The 14227-nt window shown below is 43.3% G+C and overlaps 2 protein-coding genes across 5 annotated transcripts in view; both read right to left on the minus strand.

The window, feature by feature from the left end:
• Positions 1-2180, minus strand: part of HDHD2 (haloacid dehalogenase like hydrolase domain containing 2) — a 32314-nt gene extending 30134 nt beyond the window's left edge. The window contains exons 1-2 of one of the 4 annotated variants that reach the window (XM_067545384.1): positions 1982-2180; positions 200-351 (exon numbers count right to left, since the gene is read on the minus strand). Coding sequence is in view for 1 of the 4 variants with exons in the window: in XM_067545381.1 (XP_067401482.1) it covers positions 1204-1232 (29 nt within the window). In the remaining 3 variants the exon portion in view is untranslated. The other 3 variants (XM_067545382.1, XM_067545383.1, XM_067545381.1) reach the window with 3 other exon arrangements.
• Positions 2181-6161: 3981 nt separating this feature from the next.
• Positions 6162-13797, minus strand: IER3IP1 (immediate early response 3 interacting protein 1). Its single transcript, XM_067545385.1, has 3 exons — positions 13532-13797; positions 8387-8488; positions 6162-6622 (listed from the first exon to the last, which is right to left on the minus strand). The coding sequence occupies exons 1-3, from the start codon at positions 13620-13622 to the stop codon at positions 6567-6569; spliced, it is 249 nt and encodes an 82-aa protein (XP_067401486.1). The 5' UTR covers positions 13623-13797; the 3' UTR covers positions 6162-6566.
• Between the last annotated feature and the right edge of the window lie 430 nt (positions 13798-14227).

Consider the following 14227-nt stretch of genomic DNA (forward strand, 5'->3'; position numbering starts at 1 on the left):
TGCAGCCCATTTACTCAGGCTGTGCTCAGAGAGCAAGCTTTCCCGACAATTAACAGAATTTGTTTATATACAGAACTCCTTTAAATGTAGCATGACTAAGAGTGGAGTGATTAACAATAAAATTAAAAATCCATTCAATCCTATGGTACTTTTAAATCCAGGCATCAATGCTCATGTACTTATATAGTAAGTGGCTTACTATCATAGACAGGAGAATGGTAAAAAGAGACATCTCCTTCTCTCTCTCTTTTCAGTATTCACCCTGTGAACCTTATTCATGTTCTGCCTCTCTAAGGACAATCTGCTACTTCAGAGGCTAGGGGATGAAACATACTGTTCTAAATGGAAGAACTGAGGAGAAAGCAAGACATGTAATACATGAGTATATGAGCTCTATGCCTGTCACAGGATTTGATGGATACTTTAGTGTTCTTGAAGAGCACTGTGCACAAGACCACCCTTTCCACCTTACATTAGATATAACAGAGCACAGTTTAACTACATATGTCAAACACACAGAAAAGCCTAATCATAGAAGCACTGAAGGAATAAAACATATATTAAATAAGTAAAACTAAACACAGTTCTGCTGATGCCTCAGAGTAGACCACTCAGCATTACACTGGGTCAGTATTCAGGCATTTCACTCATCAATACAAATTTCTATGATAAATTCCTATCTGGCCAGCTACAGTTTTTCTACAGCAACCAATTACTGCAACATACTGTCAGTGAGGAGCTCAATATGTAATACAGTGAGTGGCAGCTACAATACCAGGGTGATTCATAACTATAATTTTGGGGTGACCACTCTCCCTTATTTGCTACCTAACATCCCACACTGTGTGTCAATATACTATACGCTGTGCTCTCCCACCTCCATTCTGATAATAATCATACAAGGGATTGCACACTATGATACACATGTATTGTATAGTGCCAGAAATAAAACAGATGATTAAAACAATATCGCATTCGGTTAACCACGCACCCCTGATTTTAAACTATGTTCCATACCCCTTATTTTAAACTATGGTCCATACTTGATACAATACCCAAGCTACTTTATCCCACATCTCGGCAATAATTATGCAAAGGACAATTCCCTCTGACACAAGTTTATAATATGCTCGGTATGATCTGGTATCCCAATTAAAACGCACCATAGCGCAATAAACTCTGCACTGCATTTATTTTGCCCACCGCACGTCCTTTCTTTCTATTGCAGGCATGGTGACCGCACAGATTGTCAAAGTAACTTGTGAGAAGAAGGGTTACATTATAGAAAATTAAACCCGGGCAGAAGAGAGCTGTGAGTGGCAAGTAACTCCTCATGCTCCAGGGCACCGCCACCCACTTTGAAGCTGGGGTGAGGCAGGAATGGCTGCTGTGGGCAGATCAGTCCATAACTGTCCACACTACGGGGCCTGTCAGGGGCAAGATACTGGGCTGTGGGTCTGTGCCCAGAAGGCAGCTCCATGGGGTGTGTGATCCAGGGCTCCCTCAAGAGGGCGCCTCAGTGCATTGTGGGATAGCAGGGCCCTCAGCGAAGCTCCCCACACGGGAGGAGAACCCCCAGGAAGCCTGGGCCGGCCCCTGTGGATATGCCCCGCCCCCGAGGCGGGGCGCTGACAAACCCCACTCCCCTCAGTGCCCCGCCCCGGCCTGACACCCTTTAAGGGAGGGAAGAGCCGGTGGGCAAGAGAGCGAGACCCAGCCCCGAGTGAAAAAAATGGTAGCGTGAGGACCCCCGCCATGAAGATGGTACCGTCCTCTCACGGCAGAGAGTAGGGACATGGACCGGTCCATTCGCCCGCGGGGTGTGACACAGAAAGGTGCGTGGCTCTCTCCTCCTCACCCTTTATCACGCAGGTGGTACCGTCCTCTCTAAAGAGACGGCGGGATTTGGACCGGTCCATTCTCGGGAGTGGGGAAGGACAGGATTCTCTCAGGGTACCCGATCCTAGCCCTCCCGACTAACCTGACTCCAGCCGAGCGCCCGAGGGGGAGGGGAGAAATCACCGCGCGGGCTCCTCCTCCTCCCTGCGGGCCTGGGCCTGGCCTGGCCTGACTTGACCCTGCGCTGTGGGGTCCTCGTGGGCTGTGAGCGGCTGCCAACGCCAAACGCCTGCTTTTTTTTTTCCAAAGACCGTCACCAAAAATTCCATGTGACGTATTTTCGCAAGCTGCAGTTTTGTGGCTCCGGCCGCGGCTGATGCTGCCGCATTAAAATGCGGCCTCCCCTGAAGGAGCTTAGTATTCAGAGACAGGCACTTTCAAGGAGAGCCCTAAGTCAGGCGCAGACACACACCCTGGGGGAGCGGCAGAAGCGCAGCCGGGAGGGAACGTGGGGACCAGGGTGCAATGCTGCATTGCCAAGGGCAGTCTCGTGTGTTGGGTACAGCCCAGGGACAGGTCCCGCCACTCCCTGCTGCACTGCCAAGGGGATGAGTCCCCGCGCTGCTGGCTCCATCCAAGGAGTGCAGCAGCACACGGCATGCTGTTGGTACCATGTGGTATTGGTGCTGCAATCTGGAAATGTGACAGGTCCCAGCTGATCATGCTGCACCGTTTACAGCACTTTCAGATCGGACTGCGTGGCCAGAAGAGACAACAGGCCCCATCTTGCCAGGCTGCTGGGCCAGGAGCATTCTCAGGGAATGGGGAAGCCCTTCTGAGCAGAAGGTGCCATCCTGCCTGGCTCTCTATTCATCCTTGTGCTTTCACGTGGTCCATGGGTCTGGCCAGCAAATAGCATTCTCCATTTGCATGATTATTTTAATCATAGAAATGCAGAACAGGAAGGGACCTCAGGAGGTCATCGCGTCTGGACCCCCCACACTGAGGCAGGGTTAAGTATACCTATACCCAGCATGCTAAGTGTTTGTCTGATCTGTTCTTTAAAACCTCCAATAACACGGATTCCACAATTTCCCTATGTAACCTGTTCCAGTGCTTAATTATCCTTACAGTTAGAAAGATTTTCCTAATATGTAACCTAAATCTTCCTTGTTGCAAACTAAGGTAATTACTTCTCATCCTACCCTCAGTGGACATGGAGAACAATGAAGTCCTGGCCTTTTTATAACAGCCTGTTTTCATATTACATATTGTTATTTTTCAGGGCTAGCTGAGCTCTACTGAAATACAGTTACAGCCTAACTCTTCAACAAAGTATTTTGTTTAACAATTCCCTTGGGTATTTTTTTTTTTTTTTGAATAAGCACCACAAGTATAAAATGGGTTGGTCTGTAAAATCTGCAAGAGGGAATGACTGCATCAGTAGATCTTATGAGGCCTACCAACATGGGCCTCCTGCAGTTGTTTGAATTCATATACTTAAAATCTCCTGTGCCTAGTGGCACATGAGGCAACCCATTGCTCTCTATCCAGAGCAAGATGTTTTATTCCCTTGTCTACGTTGTTTCCATGATGGCAGCATCCTTTTCAATCATCCTGCAATTCATCATTCTTTGTCCTCCATGCCTTCTCTTCCCTAAAGATGGAATACAATCGAAGATGTATCCTTGTGCTTCTGTCACCAGATAGCCTGATGACATGGCCAAGCCAGCCTTTATAACAACCTTTTCCATATTACATATTGTTACAGGAGATCCTCTATTACGAACCTCAGGAATGGAGGCTGTTAGTAACTCTGAACAAAATGTTATGGTTGTTCTTTCAAAAGTTTATAACTCAACATTGACTTAACACAGCTTCCGTGTCTCTTTTTTCCATAACTCCTTATGCTTCCCAGTACCCTGCTACCCCCTTTTATATCCTAAGTACACTACAGTTTCCTCCATACCACCTTGTTTGTCTGCACCACATCCCCAAAGCCCCTCAATTAACAGACTGGAACTCATGTGCACACAAGTCCTTATCCCTCCCAATCCACCACTGCTCCATCTACATCCTCCCATCCTGAATCATTTCCTTATCTCACAGCCGCCAAATGAGCCACTCCCCCATTTTTGGCTTAATCCAACAGTTGCTGTAGCATCCGTCTGTACTTAGCAGCAGGTCTGTGTTTATGAATGTATATGTTGATAGCTTAAACATTGCTCTTTGTACACTTAAAACAGAATTCTCAAAACTCCCTAACTTTTCAGAAAAGCTCTATTCTAGGAAAATACATATGAAATTTCACGAAGATCAGTTTCTTATCAGGAAACTGTCTGAAGCTGAAGGAAAAAATGCTGTATTTTTTTTTTTAAAAATCAAGCTCAAAGAGCCAGATTCAACTTCACTGTTGAATCCACTGTCACAAGTTCAGGTACATAAGAATGAAGTTAGCTTCCTATTAAAAACATGAAAGTAAAGGTGTGGCTACTTTTCATTGTAGGATATCTAATCACCTACTTTCAGGTTAATGTTTAGTCTCATGCTGGAAACTATGCCTTGAATGTGAAGCATTAAGAACTTTTCTGGGGGTTGGGGCAGTTCCCTCCCCCTCTCCTTTACAAGCAGCAGCATTTAAATCGCCTGGAACTTGTGCAGGGCCAAAATAGGACTTACCTCTACATTAAGATCCACTAGTGTTGCAAATATACATTTGAAATGACCATCTCTGCATGACCTCCTTGTTCTGGTTAGCAAAAGCAGTAGCCACAGCTGACACAGTGGTAGTGTTATGTAGTGAGATTTGCATTGTTGTCATGCTCCAGTGTCATCTAGTTTACATTAGTGAAGGAAGATAGTTGTATAAAATTAGTGTACTTTGGTCAAACTTTAAATAATAAAAAAATCTCCTTGATACACTTGTGTAATAAATTTTTTTTTAAAGTCTCAGCAGTTGATCTCTTAAAAACGATATCCTCCCAACTCTGGAATTTCCCAGATATACCTGTAGGAAATGTTTCCACTCTGGCCAAAAATTCCATTCCCTTACTGTCATGCAGCAGGTTGGCAATGGATTAGCTACTGCCCTCCCACACAGAGGAAACTGTATTTCAGTGGTGATAGAAGCAAGTGCTTTATGAACCTTCAGGATGGAAGATGGTCTATAAATATATATATATATTTTCAGTACGTGAAATAGGCTACACAAAGTTGTGGTTTGAGATCCTTCCACTTTATGGAGAGTGAGTTATGAAAGAGAGAGTGCTTAATTTAGAAATGCAAATTTATTTACAAATGTTCACTAAAAAACAAAAAATCTCTTTTCCTACGAAATAAACTCCGCTTCTGTAAGATCCTGCAACTGAAGATTACAAAACTCATTCACATATTGTTTTACAGACTTCTCCTTGTATAAAAAAATATTTTATGTTGAGTCAATGACAGAGGAAGAGGAGAAACTAAAATTAAACTGTTCTGAAACAATAATATAACTACCAGGTTTCTCCAGTTTTCTTTTTGTCCCCCACTTAAAAATAAGCTAAAAGAATTTGTATCACATTCTAGCAAATGGGAAAAGGTAAACAACAAAAGCTTGGCTTTTCCAAAATGGTACCAAGGATCAGTCTTCTTCAATTCAAACTTACTACATAACATTGGGTCTGATCCTGCAGTCTTAATGTAGGCAAGATCTATACAGAATTAGGAATTTTGCCTGAGTAAGGACTGCAGGGTTTCACTTTGAATAAGACAGTAATTTAAAAAATAAAACAGAGATGTAACATAATTGAGGCTGAAGGTTTGTTGCTATTGTGTGGGGGGTTTTTTTTTTAAATAAACTAAACTGCATTTGAAAAAAAAAGGGTGCTGTATTTTCCTCAAATATTATCCAAAACAGTTTAGAATACAAACACTGCTATAGATTACCACTGCAGACATACTACTTACTACACATAAGTTTAGCAAATACTTTAAGAAGTCCTTGACAAAACAATAACAAATACTAGTGAGCACTTCATTTGCTAATCTAAATTTTAACACTCAGTTACTAGGTTTACTAACCTTAGGTACGTACAGTTTTTAGATTTTGCACAGCTATTGCATGTATTTTCAAAACACTTTGTTTGCCATTAGCTTAAATTGTCATTGGTTTGAGAAAATATCATCTACCATGGGAGAAATCCTGACCACAAACTCCCCCGACTTCAACAGACCAAAGATTTCACCCCCCCCCCCCACACACACACACACTATCTATTTCCGAATGTGTAACACATCTTAATAGCCAAAGTAAGTGTCTATTTAATAATGTCGTGGTAATAACTATGAAACTGAAAAGTCTACAGTTTATTTTTAAATAAAAAAACCCTAAGCGTACTGGAAGGAAATCCATCCCTGAGTGACAAGACATTTACAAAACTGCACCCTTTTAATAATCATTACAGTACGTTACAATACACTCTGTAACAGCACTATTAACGATCAGCAGTAGAACTTGTTGCAGTCCAATGTATTTACAGCACTGTTGCATTGATAACATTATCTTATGTAATAAAACTGCAAGTGAACATTAAGAACTAAGATAAATAGAAATTGTGTCTTTATTATTTTCAGTTGAATGTCAAGTTTGACAGCTAAGCCGTATTGGATCCCAATAAACTCATAGTGGGGTAGTTGGCAGCCTTTCCACTTCAGATGTTCAAAAGCTCATTTTCAACAGATGGTCTTCAACCAAATAGCAAGAGCAACACAATTGTAATCGAGTTCACTGCTATTAATGGCACTGTGAAGAAAAAACAGAATATTATGGAAATTCTCTTTTTTACATTGGACGGACACAGAATGGCATATGATCACTGAGCTTGGAAAATACTCATTAAACCGGGAGTTACAGTTATTACTTTTTTAAACTTTAACTGGGTTATGCAAATTCAGGGTTTGTGAAATGCTCTGGAGCCAACAGCCCAAGATACAAAGAACAAAATAGAAAGCAGCAGTACAAGCATCCTGATACTGCAGTATCTAGGCACCTCAACCCTAAGCAAGAGGGAGCACTTCTACAGCTGAGGGTAAACTCAGTCCCCACTGCCTTTTTAGTCCTTGGCCTCTCTGCTGAGATTCCCAAAAGAGCTGTAACAGTGGTTTTTGTGAAGTAGATACCTATCTACTGGGAAATGGACCAGAATTTATTTCACGTAGGCTGCCTAACAGCCATCAGATGCTAACCTCTAGCTACTATCAACATGGACTGGGCATGTATCAATAAACTAGAAGTGAAGGAGCCCTGTATTTTCATTAACATACTCCTGAGCCATCCATGCCCAACTTACGTTTAAGGCTGCTAGAAATTATTGTGATTTCATTCACTGCTCACACTTTGTATGTGAATCAATTGATTTATGATGCTTTAAGTAAGAATTGAGAGTCAGGTCAGTGATGAATTGCTAACCCTCTCTGCTACTATTCTAGAATATCAGTATTCTATCTCCACAATCTCCATGGATACTGGCCTTCAAAAACTTTGCAGGTCTTTTGTAATCTAGTGATATAGGCTACTTTCTATTCTGAGAAGTATCCCCTTTCTAAGCCAGAATTCTATAATTGCCCTCTTTCCAGGAACTAACTGATGTCATCTTGTTGCCATATACGTTGTTTACGCAAAACTCAGGACACGGACAGCCAGGCAGTTTCTTTTCCCGATGACTGAAAAATCACTGAAAGAGGTGAAGTCAGTCACAGAGCCCTTTTCATTACCTATTATCCCCTGATTCCCAAAGCCTCATTTCCAAAACAGATTTGAGGAAGGTGAGAAGAGAATTGGAGAGAGAGAAGGTGAAGGGGAGGAGGAGGAAGAAAGGAAGAATCCAGCTCCTGGTGGGATGTTCTTGTAGTTTGAGAGTACTTAGGGCTCCTCTGACCACACCCCTTTTTATTAGTTTTATATACAGGGATGAGGATCCAATAATTCCAGCTATCACAATGCAGAGCAGTTGGATGGCCCTACAGTCACACTTTAGGAAGGAAGGAAGGTAGAAAGTGACATATGCATTCCTTTCCCTGAGGCAGTTCCACAGCTTTCCATCATGGAGCTGTAGGGTTTTTTGTGTTTTGGGGCATGGGAAGGGTGGGGGGTGGGGTGGAATTGCTTCTATGATAGGCTGCTGAGCATTCATATGGATAGGATGGCTTGCTGCAGAGCCAACATTACAGGCCTACATGGCTTGGAAGGCAGTGGGTATTTTCTGCTATATCAAGCCTTGGGTGCCACATATGGCCATTAATCATGTGACCTGCGCCTTCCCTCTTAAGAGTCAATCAGAAGGATGATTAATGCATTTTTCATCAAGTAGCTTAAGGAAGGGATGGGAGAGAATAGATTGAAAATAGTGAGTAAAAATGATAACCATTTGGTGAGGTATGATGATACAGATGGAAAAAGGGTCAAATAAAGCCTGTATTAAGGGGGCAAAAGTCCTCATTATGATGCTTGGGACAGGTTCATTAAAAACACAGTAAGTACCTAACTAAACTGTTATTTTCATCTTACCCCTCATAACTGTTCGTACAGATCGAATAAGGTTCATTAACTGTGCTTTAATTCCTGGTTCTTCTCCGAATCCGCCAATCCCTTGGTCTGTTCCCCAGCCAACTGTATAACACAAACATGGTTAAACAGTATTGAAAATCGCAATATTAGCAATATTAAAAAGTTATCTATCATGCAAAAAGATTTATTTCAGCCACTAGTAAAGTCCTAACATTATGATGAAATCAGATTTCAGACCAGTAAGCCTTACTTCAAGGCCAGGTAAACCTGTTGAAACGATAAGTGGAAACAGAATTTTAAAACCCCTAAATAAACATCATAGTAGAGGAAAAGCATGCCTATTTAACTTACTACAATTCACAGAGCATCTCAGAAATGGATAAAGAGAAATGATTGACAATGTATTTGGACTTCAAAAAAAACCCTTTGGACAAACCTCACAAGAGGCTATTGAGGAAACTGAGTAATGATGGGGTAAGAGATGAAGTCCCATCAAGGACTCAAATGGCTAGGAGATAGAAAACAAAGAGGAGGTTTGTTTGCAAGGTTACACAGTAGGACTAGTATTTTTTTAAATATCTTTATTAACGAACTGGAGAAAAGGGCAAATAGCAAGACAGCCAAATTTTCAGAAGACAAGAATAAGTTAGTCAGGACTACAAATATCCACGAAGGACTTAAAGTTAGACAAATGCACAGACAAATTACATTACATTTTGATAAATGCAAGGCAGTGCCCATTGGAAGGAATAATTTGAACTACTCCTATATATTGTTGGATTCTAAATCAACGAGCCACTCAGGAAAAACACATTGGGGATAACAATAAAAACGATTGTTTTTACAACTGCTTAATGTGCAGTAGTATTTAAAAAACAAACAAGGAGTTAGAACCTATAAAGAATGCAACAGAAAACAAATACTGAAAATATTACAATACCATTATATAAATAAATGGTATACCGTGACCTGGAATACTGTTTTCAGTCACTCACAAACAAAAAAAAGATATATTAGAAATAGAGGGGGTTTAGAGACAGGTGACGTGTGGCTGAGGTATGAAATATTTCCATATGAACAAAGTTTGAAAAGAATGGGTCTCTTTACTTTGCAAAGGAGACAAATAAAAGTGTAAAGTACACAAAACAATTAATTGTATAAAGTATTGCATAAATGAATTGCAAAAAGCAAATTGGGTGTTCAGATTTACCATTTCATGCAATATAAAATTAAAAAGTAATACATTTAAAATTTATAAAAGGATTTAAAAATACACAGCACAACCTGTAGAACCCAGAGTTGGCAACGGGGTTTGTTGCAGGGATAGGTTCTTGGGTTAGTGTTCTTGTTGTATGGTTGCTGGTGAGTATTTGCTTCAGGTTGGGGGGCTGTCTGTAGGCAAGGATAGGCCTGCCTCCCACGGCTTGAGCAACTGAGGGAACATCTGCTAGGATAGGTTGTAGATCCTTAATGATGTGTTGGAGAGATTTTAGCTGTAGGTGTAGGTGATGGCCAGCTGTAGGTGATGGCTAGTGGTGTTCTGTTTTCTTTGTTGGGTCTGCCCTGTAGTAGGTGACTTCTGGGTACCCGTCTGGCTCTGTTAATTTGTTTCTTCACCTCTCCAGGTGGGTATTGTAGTTTTAAGAATGTTTTATGGAGGGACTCTTTCCCATGGGTCCAGGAGGTGTCTCTGTGTAGATTTGTTCCTGTGTTCCCCGTTGCCAACTCTGCCCGAACATCAACTCTAGTGACACCATTACAGGTCCTAACCGCATCAGCCACATGATCAGGAGCTCATTCACCTGCACATCTACTAATGTAATATATGCCATCATGTGCAACCAATGCCCCTCTGCCATGTACATTGGCCAAACCGGACTGTCACAACGCAAAAGAATAAATGGACACAAATCGGACATAAAAAATGGTGACATCCATAAACCAGTAGGAGAGCACTTCAATCTCCCAGGATACTCTGTAGCTGACTTGAAAGTTGCTATACTTCTACAAAAAAGCTTCAAAAACAGACTTCCAGCTCTGCAGTTTCTTGCTGAACTCATATGCAAACTTGACACAATCAGACTGGGTCTGAATAGGGACTTGGAATGATAATCTCACTACAAGAAGTAATTGTCACTGTTCACACATTCTCACCTACTAATCAAGGGTTGTGAATTGGCCTCATCTACTCTAACTGAATTGACTTTGTTAGCACTTGCCCTCCCCATTATTGTTTCTTACCCTTGGATGTGTATATATACCTCCTATCTGTGATTTCCATTTCATGCCTCTGACGAAGTGGGTTGCAGCCCACAAAAGCTTATGTCTGCAGAAATTTGTTAGTCTTTAAGGTGCTACAGGACTTTCGTTGTTTTTGCTATATATAGAATAACATGGCTACCCTTCTGGAACTTTTCATCTTAGCAAGAGTTATTCATTTATTTTTTAAGGATTAGATATCTATATAGATGAGAACATCCACTGTTAAATTAGAAAGGATAGGACTTTTTTCTTACTAAGGAATATGCTTCAGTATTTAAACCAAAGACTGATAGGGGTTTGGAAGAAACTTTCCCCATAGGGGCTGGTAATCACATAATTATCCACAAGAGGCTTCCTTTATAAGAAGGTTCACTAATCTGGTACTGTTCACTATCGCAGTCAAGATACTGCACTAGACAGACAACTGGTCTGATCTAGTCTGAAAATTGCTATGCCTGGCTTCTTTTCTCAACCACCTACTTAGAATGCCTGTTCCCTGCTCCCAGCAGAGCACAAAGTGGTCCCAACCGATTCTGTCCCCTGCATAAATCCAACTGGGGAAGAGCAGAAAAGGGAAACCACCAAACCTGCCAGTAATCCCTGTTTGGCCCATCACAGGGAAATGCTGTACCAGACAAATTCCTGGAGTCTATTTTATGAGATGTATAGTAAAAGTTTGTCAAGGGTGCTCAGAGCTTGGGATAGATGCTCTTTTTTGTAGTACAGTATAAATCTAAATTGCAATTTAGAGACTGAAAATGGGGGCTTTGCAGAGAGACAAAGATGAAAAAGAGACAGAAAAATGGAGAAGAGATCTGGGAGCAAGATACTAGGGATAAAAAGAAAAATGGACACAAAATTGCAAAATGAAATATAAGAGAAGAGACAAGAAGGAATAGAAAAAATAGACAAGAGGGAGGGAGTGAAAATGGACAAAAACAACGATATCAGGCACACTAAGGGCCAGGTGCAACTCCAACACACAAAGGTTGAGAACTACTAACAATGGATTCTTCCTAACAGTTATACACTTTTATTATACGGAACACGATAAGAAATACATGCTTCGATACATCAATAGTTTGAAAGAACAAAGGCTACATTTCATATTATTTACCTGTAATACTGCCCACTGCCAGATAATTACAAGGAATTATGTCAATCCTATAAATCCCCTTCACAGAGAACTCCCACAGATTTCAAGATTCCACGCTTTGGATTGCGTGAGAAATTGGGAGATCAAATATATAAGTTTATTGTACAAAACATTCATGTTAAAAATGTATTTTATACAGCACCTCAGAAAACTCAGAATTTATCTTAGCAAAAGATACCATTTAATTTGATAATTCCTGGAGTCAAACAAAACTACCTAGTTTTCTGGATACTTCAATCATAGTGATCATTTAATAAAAGAGACCAACTCAATCTTATTTGGCTAAAAGTCTCCTGTATACATTCCAGTCACTGTATCACTAATACAATCACATGACCAAATACAAAGTTGTAATATCTCTGAAGTTGCTACCAAGTTCAACATGCTTAGATTCGTGATGCCTCCCAGACCAGTGGTTCTCAACCTGTAGCCCAATCAGCACACAACTGTGGCCTGTATGACATCCTCAGGGTCATACAGGTAGTATTGGATGCAGCCCACAATGGTAAGTAGTTTGAGAACCACTGCTCCCAGACCTTTTATATATCAATTCCCTTTTAAAATCTATAAAACGTATCAAGATGTTTTTATTGCTTGCATGCCTTAATTTCAAATAACTTGAAGCTTTCATATTGCAGGATGTCAAAATATTTATCAGGAATATTTTGTTCAACAAGGGGGGCTAAGTATTGGCAAATGCGGAAGGCATAAAATCCCTTAACTGGGAGGACTAGTCTTGGTTTTCCATTTGTAGTGGAGGTTTCCTTAACATGATTTACCATTAGGGCTTATTTTTTTTAAACACACGTTTATATGCAATTTAGCATTCATTGTAGACAAGGTCTGCTGTGTTTAAAATCGTGTTAGCAAGTCACAGGCCTACCAGTTGACAACTTTACACACAACAGGCCTTATTTACATCCTGGCCCCATCTAGGCAAGAATAGATCCTGTTCAAAAACCTGTTATTCCTTCCCTAAAATCAACCATAACCATGTAAAAGTGTTCAACCCTGTCTACACTAATGACTCAGAGCATGGCCGCTAACATGTTTTTAAACATCAAATGTTTTCCTAGTCTAGACTTCCGCTGAGAGTTGGATCCAGTCTGAGACACAGCACTAGTTAACACACACTATAATGCAGCCAGAGACAAGGCGGGTGAGATGGTATCTTTGATTGGGCCAAAGATATTCCCTTACCCACCTTGTCTCTAGACTCCCTGGGGACTGAGAGGGCTACAGCTACCCTGCCTACTATCATACAATGGCACTTCCCAGCATGGAGAGCAGGTCAGCACACCAGGGCCCTGCCCTCCAGGAGGGCCAATGTCTTCCAGGTCTTGCCTTTAGTGTCTTCAGGGCGGGTGAACCCTGCCAGTCGGCCAGGGAACCTCCAACTCCGATGGGCACTTTCCTGCCCCCTCACCCCACACAAATCATAGCCAGGAGAGGCCAGGCCAGGCCCTGCCCCGCAGCTCCCCGCTTGGGGCCCGTTAGGGGCAGAGATGCCCCCTGCCTGAGGGAGGAGGAGCGGATCACCGGCCCGGGCAGCGGCGCCAGCCTCACGGGATCAGCCCAGGGAGGCGCCCGCCAGCGAGGGGAGAAGGGGGGGCGGGAAGCAGCGGCCCCTGGGCTCCACACGGGCAGCGGGGTGGGAAAGCAGCTCTGACCCCAGGGCCGCGAGTGGAGGGCGGGCCGAGCCGGGCCGGGCGGCGGGGGCCCCTCACCGTTGCGGAGGAAGCGGTCCTCGTGCAGCACGGCGATGGCGTTGACGAAAAGCAGCGCGGCCTGGAGCAGCGAGTACAGGGTGAAGGCCATGGCCGCCGCCGCAGCCTCGCTCTGACTCACTCACTCAGCCCGCCACCGGCCCACCACCGCCGCTACCGCCGGCCCGGGGCGGAGCCGAGCCGAGCCGAGCCAAGCCAGGAAGGACGTGGCAGAAAGAGCCGGGGCCGGGCTGGAGGGGGCGTCGGGCGCAGGCGCGCGCACCTGGCGGGGAGCGCTGCTGCTGCTGCTGGCGGCCAGGCCCGGGTCTCCCGCTGCCCCCCGGCCCCTGCCTGAGGGAGCCGCAGAGAGACAAACCTGAGGGGGAGGCAGCGATTTACCATGTCTCTGTCTGTCAGGGAGGCTTTTCCTCTCCTCCCAGCTTGGGTCTGTCTCTGTCTGTCTGTCTGTCTGTCCGTCCCCACGCGCCAGGGGGGTGTCCTGGTGTAACCTATGGCAATAGGACGCGCCCGTGGCCCGCCCCCACTTCGGGGGGTTGCAAGGTGTCGCACAGGCCCGCAGCCCCCCTTGAGGTGAGACAGCGACTCTTTGTTCCCCCGCAAAGCAAACCCCGCTTCGTCCCCTGTGCAAAGCTCTCCCGTTAGTCTAGTGCAGTGAGTGGTTCTTGGACATGCTGGGGCCAAACAGGATCTACACAG

Source organism: Emydura macquarii, unplaced genomic scaffold, assembly GCF_026122565.2.
Source record: "Emydura macquarii macquarii isolate MOO-44397 ecotype Brisbane River unplaced genomic scaffold, CSIRO-AGI_Emac_v2 contig_1045, whole genome shotgun sequence".
Classification (NCBI taxonomy): domain Eukaryota; kingdom Metazoa; phylum Chordata; order Testudines; family Chelidae; genus Emydura; species Emydura macquarii.